Source organism: Pipra filicauda, unplaced genomic scaffold (assembly GCF_003945595.2).
Source record: "Pipra filicauda isolate LSUMZ 115617 unplaced genomic scaffold, ASM394559v2 scaffold96_size2947999_pilon, whole genome shotgun sequence".
NCBI lineage: Eukaryota > Metazoa > Chordata > Aves > Passeriformes > Pipridae > Pipra > Pipra filicauda.
The window spans coordinates 45,981-61,481 of record NW_024105164.1 but is presented as its reverse complement, the minus strand read 5'-3'; the positions used below and the strand labels follow the sequence as shown (position 1 = coordinate 61,481).

Genomic DNA, 15,501 nt, shown 5'->3' with positions numbered 1-15,501 from the left:
AGGCAGAGAGAAATCTTTCAGTCTTTACAATATCTACTGGAGACACCTCAGGGCAGATCAGAGACTTTGAATTATTTGTTTCTGCTCCATACAAGATCTAGTGGATGTTTTCCATTCTGAAATAGAATGGCAATGACACTGCAGCTTGTCTTATAGCCAGATAAAATACTGAGTTAACACAATTAAGGTAAATATAAATGAATTGTTCCCAAAATGTACTTGGCTTTAAATCTGTCTCACGTCTGGATAAGGGCTCCTCAGACTGTTGAGGACTAGGGCACATCTATCAGGAAGGGTTAAGGGAGACAGACTTGCTTAATCTGGCAATGGGCCTAATGGGGGAATCTAATAGCATCCCACAATTAGTTAAAGGACATTTTCAGAGTGTAACACCACACACTTGGTAGTACAGATACCAAAACAAAAGCAGTGCCCCTAAGTTTGGAGCTTAGAAACTCAGATTGGAGCCCAGAAAAACTTTTTCACCAGAAGGATGGTGCAGCAGTGCGACAGATACGTACAGAGCAGAGGTGATCTCAGTCTTCAGAGGTTTTCAAGATGACTAGGTTAGTCTGGTTTTTGTGCAACCTCTACTCCAAACAGAAGGCTGGCCTAAGTAACCTCTGGATGTCCCTTCTGTTAACATTTTTTGAGTCTGTCTGAAAGTCTGTTTTCTGCTGCTATCTCTTGGTCTAGCAAAATTCTACTTTTCTCTCTAACGCTTGATATACAATCACCTTCAGATCAGCACAGTTCTAACTGCTGTCATATCAGGGAAGTCACAGCTGAAGGTCTTCCCTTCATCATTGCCATTTTCAATTGGGTGATTCCTCTGACAGAAATTCTCTATGAAATGAATTCTGATTTCCCCTGAACTTAATTTCCTGGTTCCAGTACTGAAAAGCATTTAAAAGCTTAGTTTAAACCATGAGAGACTACACAAAATCTTCACAACAGTATACATGCTTAACTGACCTGCTGAATCAGAATTTGTTGGAGTAATTCACATTGTTTGGATTTTGCATTATGTAAGCAAAGCATATCAAACTTCAAAGTGGAGTTTTTTATATGGCCAAGGCCCAGTTAACTGTGCTGTTGTGATCGGATCTGTGATTCTAATTGTATTACCTACACAGGTATGCCTCTAGTTGTATCTTACATCAGTTTGCTCTGATCACCCAACTACATTTGTCACTTTGATTTTCTCTGCTATTCCTGGGACAAGTAGGATATGAAAGCCTGGAGAGATTACTGATATCTCCTTTGTTCATCTGTTCCTCTATACCCACAGACCTTCCCTGCACCTTTGAGAGCAGTGACAGCAATATATGCTTTACTTGGGAGATGCAGGACCTCAGGAATCAGCTGCATAAAATGCAGTAACCTGGGCAATCACTTATCCCATCTGTCACCTATGGACCTGGAAGAAATGAGGTCCTTGGTTCAGAGAGGATATACAGAAATTAATTATTTAAAACTTGAATGCTATCTCTGCAGAATGAATGTTACTTTTTTTCTTTTAGTGGCAGGAATCAAAGAGCAGTGCATGCATATTTTAGACACTGGGGACTGAAACTGGCATCCTCAGGAATGTCTCTCCTCCTGTTGTCTCAGGGGAAAAATATAGTCATTTAGGCAGATCTGATTCAAAATGAAACTAGGGTGAAAACTGGAGGCTAGGTGAAAAAATGGAGGGAGCTAAAAATTTCAAACGTGCTGTTATTTTAACACTGGCCCATTTTTCTCCTGTTTCAAATCATTTTAAGCAGAGAGGAAGAAAATAATGAGATTAAAATAGAGTTCTTAATGACTTCCAGACTTGGGGTTTTGAGGCTCAGGTAATATTTGTGGCTCTACCACTGTCTGGGAATGTGGCCATAGGTATATCAGTTCAATTCTTAATGTCACTGTTTCCAGCCTGTGAAATGGAGACTGTAAAATCTACCTCTCTGATAAGGTTTTCAAGATGTATAGAAGAAAAATTCCCAATTAAATTGGGTTCAATATAAGCAATATTACTTATGAAGCAAAAGAATAATCTGAAAATCTCTTTCTGGGAATATTTTTGGACCAAAATGTTGCAGAAAAATGTGAAAAGCTTTAGGTTTTTTTAATTAATATCAGCTTTTCTATGGGAAAAATAATTTAGGGATTGTGGTCTTTTAAAGCAACATTCATTTTAGAGCAGATATAAACCTAATAAAGGTGGTCTTAATTTTGGTTACAATGTTTGTTTACAATGACACCAGTTTCCTGGAAGATGAAAAGTACTTCTTCCCTTTCCCTGCCCCAATATTAATATGTGTAACAGATATTACTTGGACTACTCAACTGTTTATTTATACAAATTCTTCTCAGATATGACCTACTGTGGAGGTTGTCCACTCATAGCAGCTGTAATGTGATGAGTCTGCATAGAGATACGTCTTTTAAAATGTCAGAAACCTTTAGCACCAAAAAATCCCATGGTTCTAAATCCTTATCAAGATTCCTAAGCTTTTGTTTCTGCAGGGAATTTCAGCTTGGGAAAATTCCTTGTACTGAAAAGCTCTATATTACTATATGTACAGAAAGAACTGAACTACTCACTAAAGTTGTATGAATAGGATTATTTTTTTGTTTAAAAACAACCAAATAACCCTCTAAGAATCATTAACTCCAAACAAATGACATTTGTTTCTGGATATTTTTTTTATGGTCTCCTTTTTTAGCCTTCCTAATATTGTCGTTCAAGGTTTAAATGAAAAAATGCCTTTCCAAAACAAAACATCAACTAGTTTAGTGTTGAAAGTATGGAAATATCCCTTATAGTTTTTTCCTTTGCCAATGCTGACACAATTTACAAATAATTTGCTTCCCCCCAGAGTTCCATTTTCCATTCACAATCTTTTATCTGTTCTGCTACATGCTGACATTTTTATAATCTGTGTCCCTAGAGTGGTCAAAGCAGACCACGGTTTTCTAAGTGGCTTGTCTGCTGGCTGCCCAGCTGAAACCTGTCCATTGCAGAGACTGGTGGGAGTATGAAAATGTAATCCTATAAATGCTCAAATTGCTGAAAAGCAAATAAACAGGAAAGTAAGTGGTTCTATTTTGTGCTGTAACACTCTCCTGTCTCGTTTTCCAAGATGGTCTGAGGAAAAGAAATGGAAGCTGCGAATAGAAGGTGGAAATGAACTGCGTACCTACGGCTATGTGAGATTTCGGCTGCCTGATGTCAGAGCACTCCTTGCAAGCTCTTCTGTCGTGCTGCCACCTCGTGACGCTCGGGGAGGAAGGTGCCAACACAAAAGATGCTCAGGATTAGGACTGTCCATGTTACCGTTGAGAACCACAAACCAAGTAGTGTTCTCTGGAGCTCGGGCAGAGGATAAAAGGCTCTAAGGTACAGTTTCATATTTAAGATCTTTATGAACAAAAAAGATCTGTGGGAAAGGGAGAGCTCTGAATATCTCTGGCAGAAATGTCTGTATTGGGCAGAGGGAGGGTGTTTGAACTTTTCATCTTTATTCTCATCTCATTTGAGAAAAAAAATATGAAATAAAAACAGAAAATAAAAGTTGAGTGGAAATTAAAAAGGATAAGATGTTAAATAGAAATAAAAATATCACTAAAGCCTGGCATGTCTACACAAAGTGTTTAGTCATACACTTGTCATCTGTGCATTTAAGATGTCTTGTAAGATGGATCCCATCTCTGAGCTACTCTTCCAGCTGTACACAACAAAATACAAGCTATGCACCTGCTTTTGACCATTTTTTCCCCCACTAATAACTCTGTCAATGGTCTCAGCACAGGTTCCTGGTACTAGTTTGTTGCTACATAGCTGGATGAAGGGAGGAAACCTTGCAGATTACATTCTGAATGTATTTAGGTCCCAGACTTTTACAAGGTAGGTTTCTGCTTCCTTCAAGTAAGCAGCTTTGTACTGTGTGGTGACTGATGCACCGAGATACAAAACAATTATTTAAGTTTCACCTTAGGACTGGTATCTGGTTTTTAGACAGCTTAACAATTTCTGTTTCTGAATAAGCCTTCCTAGACCTCCATGTGAATCCTTCACATTTCTCTGCTTACAGAGAGGCAATTCTTGAAGGCAGTGACAGCCCTGGAGACCCTGTGTCTGAACTGGCATCCTAACATTCAGCCTTGCAGCAGGAATTTGCTGGTTTGTCAGCTCTGAGCCACTGCTCTCCAACCCTGGAATGGTACGGCAGCAATGTATGGGGTCTGGCTGAGCTGGAGTTCATTTCCCCATAGCAGCCCTCACAGTGCTGTGCTTTGCATTGGTAGCTACAAAAGTGCTAATAACACACCAGTCTTTTGGCTACTGCTGAGCACATCATCAGCACTGTAGCATGTTTCCCCAGTAGCAAGATCCTGGGAGGTGACACAACAAGGCCAGCTGACCCAAACTAACCAAAGAGATATTTTATACTATATGATGTCAGCTCTGATATAAAAGGTAAGGAAAGGAGCAGGAAGGGGGGACATTCATTGTTTACAATGGTTGCCTGCTAAGAAACCATTATGTGTGCAGAAGCCCTGCTTCCTGGGAAGTGGACGGACATCCCTTACTAATGGGAAGTAGAGAATAAACCTTGTTATTTTCCTCTTTGCTTCTGCATGTGCAAACTTTCGCTTCTGCTTTAGTAAACTGCCTTATCTCAACCTGTGAGTGTTTTCCATCTTATTCCCTCTCCCCTGTCCAGCTGGGAAGGGGAGTGATAGAGAAGCTTGGTGGGCACTTGGTGTCCAGCCAAGGTCAACCCACTACATTCAAAAAGAACTCCAATCTGACCAAAAGCTGCTGCTGTTGCACTTCCCTCTTGTGGTGAGTCTCTCTGCAAGGTGAGGACTGCATTCTTGTACCAGTTCCTCCTTTACTCCATGTGGTAGCAGCCTCTGCTGTGAATGTGAAAGCTGTGCTTTCAAGTTCTGCTGAATACACTGAGCTTGCAAATGATGACACAGCCAACGACTCTCTTGCTCTAATTTGCCTCTTTAACAAAGTATTTCTACACGCGTTGTGCCACAGTTTAATTTCAAGACTAAAATTACCTCTCTGCTGAGCAGCAGCAGCATTTTTGTGTATCCTTCTAGGTTCAGTTCCTAGCACAAAAGAAAACACTAATGTAGGATCTGGCTATAAATTAAATCGAGAATAAGGAGATTTTTTTCTTATTATTTACCAGCCAAGAACAGCCATTTGAATACCTTAAAAGCAGTCCTTTCCTAGGGAAAAAAAAGAAAACCGTGGTCCCCAGGGAAGCTACTCAGCTTCAAGAATTGTTTTTTAAACCAGACCATAACAGGTAGCAAAACTATTGCTTTTCTCCCCATCCTTCTGTTCATATTTTTGTATGACATGGCAAAGCCTAGCAACCAAATGCAATTGGAATATTAGTTCTGTAAATAAGGAATTAAGAAGAAGGGAAGATACATGAGTCTAGTTCAGAGAGCTAGAAGAATATTTGTAGAAAAGCCAGGCTTATGCATGAATAGGGTGTGACAGCTCATTAAACCTGGGTTATTAGGTATTTGAAGGTACCTGAGCAGTTATCACTGTGGGAAAGCAGCCTTACTGGATACACTCAGAGTCTCTCTGCGTATTGGAAAGCAAGGTCACAGGAGATGGAGTTTATAGATAGACTTGGGAACTGCAAAAGAAAAAATAATAGTAGTTAGCAGGGGACACAACAAAGATGGAAAAATGTCTGCTCTCACGCTGAGTTGCAAGGATTTTGTTTAATTTGTTTAGCCTGAACTTCAGGCTCCCTATTTCCTCCAAGATGAAGATGACCATTGCTGTAGGCTATGCAAGCTACACAACATCCTTGCAAAAAGCAAAGGGGGTGTTAAAGAGGAACTAGGACCAATTTCTGAAACTTAAGAATATGGTGTTGTCTGCAGAGATTTTGGTAATTCTTCCTCAGAGAAAATGAGAAGAGCAAATTCTCCCAAGAAAATAGCTCTCGGTCAATATGTATTTGTTTAATTATATCTTGTGCTTTCGTCTGGCGCTGTCTGTGAGTACTATTTCCTGATAAGCACTATGTGTTGAAATCTAACTTTCTGTTTTGTAAATATTTGTGAAAAATTTTCTTGCAGAACTTCTATCATGATCCTTTAATTCAACAACTTTTGAGCTGATCGTGAAAACAATGAATTCCTGTGTATCCTGTAGTGGAGAGCTAATCTGGGCTACAGGAGGGGGCATGCCATTGGTATGCCAATTATATTTTGTGTTAGCCTTTCGACTTCCTCAATCTCATTAGACTAATATGCCTTCCAGTGTGGAGATCATGTGTTCAGTCAAGCTGCCTTAAAATTTTCCTGCACATTTTTCTAGTCAGTAGGTGACATTTAATCAAAATAGCAGTTTCCCAGAGGAACTGTTATATTTGATACTTCTTTCTTCTGGGGAAAAATATTCTGTTCATTTGGTCAAGATGTTTGGGTCTGACAGTTTCAAACAAAAATGTTTTCACTTTTGTTACAAACCCATTTTTAAAAGAGGCTTCTTTTTTCTTGTGTTTTTAAAAGTTGATGTTTTAATAACTCTGGAATAATTTTGGTGGCATTAAGTCATGCATAGAATTTTTTTTAAATGTAGTTTAAAACTATTTAGGGTATTTCTGTGATTATATCATCCAGTGATTCCCCCCAAATGCTTTTAACATAGCCAAAAAAGTTTAACAAAGGGGGAAGCTGTCAAGCAGCAGACTTACATGTGCTGTGTAGGGGTTTGTGGGAAACTACTTCGGAATTGCACAGATTTCAAAAGGCTGAAAAGCACTGCTACAGCTTGACCTGTAGGCTGCAGGCTGTTGAAAACTTCGATTTGTTCCTGTTTAAAAAACAAAAGCATTGGAAAAAATTCCATTTTGATTTACAGATTTGTGTTGATGAAGGGAATTTGTTCCCATTTCCGATGAAACTTTTTGAAATAGCAGAAGTTTATGTCACAAATTATGCTTACCAAACAATGTTGCTACTGCTAATGAAACTTTACCAATGTCCAGGTGCAGACTGGGTGCCAGGAGGCACAGAAGAAGGGCTGCAAAATGCCTGGCCTTGCTCAGGCGGAAATGCTGGGGAAGGTAATGGAACCCCTTCCTGAGTCAAGTTAGGAGCTTGACTCCAGGACCAAGGCAAACTGCTCTGTCCTTTTACACCCCTCAGTCATGGTGCCAGTGTAGCCAGGGGTGACTGGGTCTCTCTGGTAAGAGTGCTCAGGTGCCAGGGGTAGCTGGCAGGCAGCAGGGCAGGAAACATTGCTTTGTGGATATGCTGCGTGTCTGTACTAGCTGCCAGTCCCATGGCTTCATCAGTATGAGCTCCACTTAATTTAAAGCCAAAGTTTAGTTGTGCAGGTGCCCAGGTGTGCCCATCTGTACGGTGTGGCTGTCCACGGGCACATGCTGCCTTCTTTTCCTCAAGGGTGGTGATGCTGCCTGAGGGCAGCAGCCACGGGCAGGAAGGGCCCTGGCTCAGTTTGGGGCTGTCTGGCAGCCCTGGCAGACGCTGGCTTTTCCTTCCCACCTCCCAAGGGCTTCGTCCTCCAGGGAAAACCTGGCCAAAGAGATGATACCCCTGCTGCCCCAGCCTACCCTGTGCATGTGCCAGAGGGAGAGGAGCCGAGCTGGTCAGGCTCACAGTCCTGCTGCTTCTTCATAGCCCACTGCTTTTGCTTCTTTGGGAGGATGTGCCGAAGAAGCTGAATGCATCCTTTATTGCAGATTTCAAGGTTTGCTGAGAAAAAACATGAGTGAAAATGATGGTTAAGCAGATGGTTTAAATTTTTGCATTGACTTTTTCTGCGGTCTCTCTGTCAGCTTCTGTTCTGCCACTGAAAAGAGGGGAGGAAAATGAAACACAGCCGCTTCCCTAAAGAAATGAAAAATGACGCTATGAACATTTTTTAATCAACTTTCTTTTTACCAAGAAAAAAGATGGATTTTAGCAAGAAAGGCAACGAGTGGAAAAAAACCTGCAGCTAATTCAACTTTTGGACACTGAAATGTTGAAAGGGACATGTGTTTAACTGACTTTCCCCCCCGCCACCACATTGAAGGTTATGAATGTGCAGCAGAAAAATGTATTGTCTCAGCAAATTCAGCTAAATTTTATTTTTTATGTCTACAAGGAGAGAAACTTACCAGAGAGAGAAATACGGGCTTTTCAGCAAAGCTCCATCGCACTTGGGTTTGCAGTTGGGCTGGACTATGAGCCCCTTGGGCAATGGCAACTGCACAGCAGCAGCCAAAGGATATGTCTGTTCTTGCTGTAACCAGTAAGCCACTTGGTGAAACTAATGCAACTGAAACATACTGCAACTTGTGTTTTTGGAGAGTCCTGCAATCACTGACCTGCAGCCTCAAGTCCTGTGATTCTAGTCGTTCTCAACCACTAAAATAATTAAGATACTTTGGTGTTAGTGGTATCATTAATGTAAAGCATGAATCAGGGTTTTTCCACTTGTGTGTGGAAGTTAGATTGGCAAAGAAGAGAGAGGTTTGGCAGGAGTCAACATAAGGGAAATTATTTGATGCTGTGAGACAGGTGGACCTTGTAGTTATCTCCAAATCCTTGCCTCAGGAAGCCCACTGTATGTCTGGCTCAGGCAGGACACCATCTCCACTGCGACATGCATGATCTACATCAGAGCGCTGCATTGCCAGATACAGTTTCCATCCGGTGTGTTGGAAGAGCTAGCTCCTGGACCAGGAGGTTTAGTGCCCTTTCTAGGTACCTTAAACCAAGATGAGGTTTCCTTTAAACTAGGTACCCTGCACGTAGATGCAAATGCAAGTATGTGGGAGACATATTTTTTAATCTTGTTTTTCCTGTGAGACTATGGGGGAAAGGACGAAGAAAGGAAGGATTTTTATCTGTTTTTGTAGGTGGAGGCACAGCGCAAGGGGCTTTTAATATAAACAACCCAAACTGGCAAAGGGCGTTGTGACACTGTCTCCTACTACATTATCTATATGCTTGTCTTTACCCCTTGAGTTATTTTTACTGCAGATAATTTGGTTACATCTGTTTTGCTCCAGTGAAGCAGAGATTAAGTGGGTGTGCGTGTTGAAACTGGACTTTCAGGCCCAGCAGCAGTTAGTGCAGAGTGAAAAAGAGAAATGGTGCTTCCTCTGCTGTGTGGATTAGAAATCTACTAACGACTGTGTGCCTGCTTGACTCCTAACAGCATCTAGTGAGGAGGTACCACTGGATAGGGAAGGCTCCTGGGAAATAAACCTCTCTGATCAAACAGCATAGAGGAGCTGCTGCAAATGACCTTTGTTTTGTGCTTTTAAACTGACAGTAAAAGGGTGGAAATAGAACACTTTTAGGCTTGTTTCTGAGTTAGGAAGTTGAAGACAATGATGTTCTCTCTGGGTGGGTTGGTATTAATATTCCCTTCTGGTCTCTGTGCTTCTGCCATTCATCTCTCCACTGTGGCTAGAGTGCCACTGGGAACATATCAGCTAATATGTGAGTGGCCTAAGGCAGAAAAATAGTGGATATGTTGGGAGGGCCTTTCACAGGCTGCATGAGCTTGCTTGGCCCTTGCTCAGAGCAGCCCAGAGGTCTCACAGCCACGCCAGTGCAGCACTGAGCTCAATGGTGCTCACTGAAGTGGCCAAATGCAACATTCACTGGAGCTTGCCCTGGTAGCTCAGTGTGACCTTGTATCTTCTTGGAAAACACCCTGTAGATTATACTTATTTTAGCTAATGCTTTCCAAAACCTAGTAACAAAGCTACAGAGAGGTTTAATTCCTGGTGTAATCCGTAAACGGATGAACTAAACCCGTGATTTTGCAGCTGCCTCTATTGTTTATCTTTCTATTAATACAATGCATTTCTACTGGAAGGGATGAGAACAGTCCTCTGGGGTTGTTCTGTCCCAGGAACACCAGTGCATCAAGAGAGATGCCTGTGGTGTGCATGCAATTGCTGTCCTGTTTATTACTTATCAGGAGTCTTCAGCCTGGATTAGCTGCATGTTATCTAGCTAAATTGCAGCCTAGCTTGAAGAGAAAGTTAAGTTTTCCTCCTGAACACTTTTTCAAGCATTTGAGTGAAGTAGATGTTAAGAGAAACGTATGGCTTTAACCACCTAGGATAAAATCCCCTCAGGTTTCAGTCACTGTAAGGCCATGATCTCACTGATTCTCAAAGTCACCATAAAATTGTTGGGGACTCCAACAGTTGCCTGACCTTTGGGCCCAGATTGTTGCACAGAAAGCATGAGCTTTGTGGTGCTGTATTCCTCTAGTAGTTTTGCAAACATTAAATTTAAAAACAAAATGAAAGAAATCCCACTCCCCCTCACCCCCCTCCTTTGTGAATATGGTACAGAGAGCAAAATACCTGGTTACTCTTGACTCGGGCAGAAGCATGCTATGCGTGCCAGGTTTGTGTGTTAGCCGAGCTGTTCTAAGTTGCTCTTGGAGCTTGGTGGGTCCTGAGCTGTGGTTCATTTGCTTTTCACTTCTGCTTTCCTCAGGAAGTAAGTGCAGCAGCTAATCAGGTGATTCACAGTGGAAAGTTTAAAGAGCAGAGTGGGAGCTGCTGCATGCAGCAAGATGCCTAGTAGGACAGAAACAGTAACACTCTTTCTGGATGTGGTTATTGACTGCAACAGGAGCTGCCAAATCTAGGAGCCCAGGTATGTCAAGAGATTTGCTGTGAAAGTAAAAGGAACAGACTGTTAAATGTTGAAGGAAACTGCAGTATTATCTGCAACTGCTTTGTTACGGTAGGACCATTTTCAAATAGCAAAGATTTCAGTCAAAGTTCGCCCCAAACTGCAGTTCAAAGAGGAAAAAGAATCAGTGGTTTGCTTGTATCATTTAATCTAGAGATGATAATAGGATTGCAGATTTAAGGATTGCAGATCTGTTGCTGCTACTAGTGAAGACTTGTTAGATATGATTTAACTGAATGTCCTTATCTGTTGTTTTGAGATGGTCAGAATTACTCTGGTCTTAGTCCTTGAGTTTGTTACTACTATATTGTCCATGACTGAACAGAAGCATTCTGTTTGCTCTTGAGATGGGGACATCACTTCCAGGAGGACCACATCTCAAAAGAAAGTACACCCAATATCTCTGCTTCTTAAGGTTGAAAAGTGTTTTAAAACCCTTCTGTTACTTGAATTTTGTCAGTGATTTGTATTTCAAGGCACCAGCCAGATTAGGATCCTATTGTACAAAGCACTGTGCCAGAACATAGGAAGAGAGAATACCTTGCCCTGTAAATTTTTGATTAGATGGAACTGGCAAGGTTGGGTAGGATATTTAATTTTGCAACTTAAGTTATTGCAATCCTCTTATCGAAGAACATAAATAGAGTGACATTTAAGTGTAAATCTTTTCGGTGGTGTTTGTTCAGTTTGCCTCATGAACTATGAGAAATAGAACTGATAGATGTAGATAAGGAAGGCAGAAGGAGTTCAGGGAGGAAGAACCAGTGTGAATAGGAGGGACAAAGGTAAGAGGGTAGTAGGTGGACAGCATCTGGCGCACTGTTCATTCTGAGGTGCTGTGATTCCTGTGAACACAGAGTGATGTGAGCCACAAGGAGGGAGTTTTTGATTGAATGGGAAGAGAACAAGAATTTGTGATATATTGTGTTTCATGGAAAAAATAAATGATGCCTGCTATTGCTTGGATCTGTTATGGCATCAGACAGCTTTCTTTGGGAGGTAGTGGCATCCCTGTTTTTAGCGTTTAAAATTATTAACTGTCATAACTGTCTTTATTAAACAGTCATCTTAGCTGCCAGAGAAAGGAAAGAGTTATAAAGGAGTATCACACAGTGGATTTTTGGGATGTTCTGGGATGTGTGTTTCTGACAGTCACCAGAATCCTGGGATTTAATAGTTAAGGAAAGGCTATTAGGAGAAGGAATATTTAAAGCAGGTAGTTGTAGAAGTCTGATATTTAGTCTAATATTTTTCTTGTCATTAGAACAGTTGGAGTAAATAAGGAGGAAATTTGTAGTCTTTATTTTGCTTTCATGTACTTCTGGAGATGAAAGATTTCCTTGTGCATTCAAATATCTAACATTTTTTGCAGATACTTACTGTAAAAAAGTGGATCAATCTCTGAAATATGGTATAAGACTTGATTGTCTTTTGGTCAACCATCTGGCTGTGATAACAAGTGATTTTAAATGAATAAGTAAACTTCTTGATCTTGGTGTAAATTGAGATTTTGTAGCTGAATGAGATCCTTCTTTGAACTGCTGGGGGAACTGTCATTTAAAAAACCATGTTTGTTCAACTAGTAAGCTGTTAGTAACAGTGTTCTGCCAGTTCTTCTGCCAGCTTTGGTCAGGCCTTTCTTCCCTTTTGTCTTTTCAGCCTAAAAAGTCATAGCAACGTTGCTGTGTGATTTCACATGAGCTTCATTTAGAAAAAAAGGGAAAATACATGATTAAGTTACATTTCCTCTCACTACTTTCTGAATGATTGCATCAGATTTATTTAAAACATTTTGACTTTCATGTCTTCTAAAACCTTTATTATTTAGACTTTACTTTTTGTATCATTGTGATACTTATCAAAAAGTATCTTATCAAACTTAAGAATCAAACAAAGAAACTTATCAAAGCTGAAATAAGCTCTTAACTTACATGAGGATCAAAACAAATGGTGGAGTGTAGAAGAGAGACAACATATAAGATGTTTTCAAAATATCTAATCTATCCTTAATACCAAAGATATTTGAATGCTGGACCCTGTGATTTTGTGGTTAGTCTAGAAGAATAATTATCCTCTAAGAAGAAGAGCAAATGTAAAGGACTTAGAAGTCTTAATCAAAATGTAGACACAAGAAAAGGCTATTAGGAGAAGTAATATTTAAAGCAGATAGTGCAAGTGGAGTCAACAGACTAATACCAGAGGACTGATGTTTAGTCTAATATGTCTTTTGTAGTCCAGATAGTTTGGAACAAATAATAAGGAAAATAATAATCCTGATTTTGCTTTCATGTATTTCTGGAGATTAAATATTTCCACGTACACTTAGATGCCTTACATAGCCTGCTACAAATAGGTCTTCATTAATGAAGTTGTGTGTGCATATCTGGTTATGAGAGTTTCTGTGGAGATGGGAGGAACTCTTTCATTGCATGGATTCACAGAGCAAACATTTTTTGAGTGACCATCCCCGCTTGCTTTAGCTGTGACACTGACAAGAGAGGCCTGCTCAGTGAAGTGTGAATAGAAAGAGAGAAAAATGGTTAAAAGATTTGCAGGGCCATACTTATGCAGTGCAATATAGGAAGTTGATTGGTCAGTCACGGACCTTCTGAGGCCAGCGTAGGCACTTCATTTCACCTCTCCCGGACATAGTTTCACCATCTGTAGAATGCCTCTGTAAAGAACTTTGGGTTTCTCAATGCAAATGACAAAGGTTGAGTGTAGGCACTGGGAACGAGTTACTTGTTGCTTAGCATTGATTTAGGCTTAGCAGAGTAGCCTCCAAGGTGAGACATTTCCTTTAGGGAGAGAATGGTGGTGCTGTTTGGGATGTGAGAGCAGCATAAGTGAACTATGCTCACTGAAGCCCCTAGAACAGTACCCAGGCTTCCTCAATTAACACACTGTACAGCTTCATGATGACTCAAGCGGGCCAAAATCCCACACCAGATTTAAGTATAACATATGACAAATGTAACTCCCACACAGTCATGAGGAACAGAGTCTTCCTGTTTACTGTATGCAGACAGTCATCACAATTTTTCTGCTCACAAGGCTGTGTTGTCTTAACACAGATAATTAGAGAAAACAACAGCAGTGAAACACAAAATGTTGTTGAGGTAGGAAATTTTAGATTGACTGTTCCTTGGAGGCTGATCAAAATTTCATAGCCCTCCATCTCCCACAAAGGACAGAGTATGGGCTGTGGTGGAGTGAATTAGCCTCTGCCATACTGTGAAGGATCGGCATTTACATCCAGGCATAGGTGTCTGCTGGGACTATCAGCTTGCTGCAGGTGGTGTGGTGCACAGTGTCAAGATAATGTCATGCTCTTCATCTGCACAGTGTGGAGCTGCTGCATGAGTGTGGAAGGGAAACTGATTCATCTGGCCTGGAGTGGGCAGAATGCAAGCAGTAAGCTAACTAACTGCGTAACGTTTGGAAGGTAAAGGAAGAGAATCCCAAATGTAGCGTTGGCTTATAATTCTAAACCAAGCTTGTAATACTCTTTTAAAATTTATTTTAATGGATGTATGTACTGGTAGTGCAGATCTGACTCAGTTTTTTAGTTATATTTGCTTTTTGGCATTTTTATTGACAAGCTAGAGTGGCAATCAAAGACACTGTAGAGAAAGAACCTATTTCCTAGAAATGAAGCTACATTGACGTTTTTCTTTGAGGGGGGTGTAATGATGTGTTAAAGATTCTTCTAGGCTCTTAAAAGACAATATACTTGGAAAGTAAAGTGAGCTACATTAATTTTGATGACTCCCATCTGCCTACCCACACTGTGATAATTTGTCCTGTCATATTTTGAATAGTCAGACAATGACCTAGATACCAATAAGCATATGGATGACTTTGATGGAAACTGGAGAAGCCTGATTTCCATTGGTGTAAGTGTTGTCATTACGTAGGCTCAACATAGCAGGGTGAGCTCACAGAAGGCTATGGCAGAGGACTGGAGCTGCTATGGATTCAAGGCTGTGTCAATGACCTCCCAGAAGACTATGGATGAAAACAGAACTGTAAAGTAGATGAGAAGACTTGGGGTTGAGATGAGTTGTACCAGAAGGATTCCCCTACCTATAGTGCAAGATGGACTCATTTTAAATTAAATTTGTTGGAAATGAGACTTCTAGAAGCACCATGCTCCTTCAATGAGGAATATCCACTTCAGTTTGCAGGATCAGCAAAACAAGTAATGTTGTAGCGAAAATACCTACTTATTGTACAGAGCTGTATGGCGGCCATATAGAAGAGCTGAATCTGGCTGTCTCTTTGGGCCAGCACACCCATGTGGAAAACCTTTGGCTTTTCCACACAGCTCCTATTCCAGACAAGGCTTCAGCCCCACCCTAGGTAGGGCGTGTATCAGTGATGTGCAGCTTAATTTAGCGTCCATACTAAATGAAATGTGTAACCTGGCTCTTGGCTAGTGCTCTTCTGTTGAAGATCTGATGATGGTAATAATTATAACTTGTTTTACAGTTGGGGTGACTGAAGTATAAAGGAGAGGATCTGGCTCAGTGGCAAAGCTGGGGCTGGAATACAGATTTGCTGCATGGTTTGCCTGTTTGTCCTGTCAAAGCCTAGGTGAGTTATGTAGCACATGCACGTGTCTCATGGCAGACAGCTTGTTCATATTCTTGTCCAGAAGCAGGGTGCTTTGCCATCAGAATTGTAAAAGAATCAATGACTGAGAGCGTTTCCATGTTTCTAAACTCTCTAACTCCAACAGTTAAAACTGTCAGTGTCTAGTTCCATGGGAGGGTTTAACAGTAAGAG

General features: G+C 40.8%; 1 protein-coding gene across 1 annotated transcript in view; it reads left to right on the top strand.

The window, feature by feature from the left end:
- The first annotated feature begins 15,215 nt into the window (after positions 1-15,215).
- The window catches only part of LOC120322485 (WD repeat- and FYVE domain-containing protein 4-like), a 43,658-nt gene continuing 43,372 nt past the window's right edge, over positions 15,216-15,501 (top strand). The window contains exon 1 of the mRNA XM_039377886.1: positions 15,216-15,309. Within this exon, the coding sequence (XP_039233820.1) occupies positions 15,278-15,309 (32 nt within the window). The 5' untranslated portion in view covers positions 15,216-15,277. The remainder of the gene's footprint in view (positions 15,310-15,501) is intronic.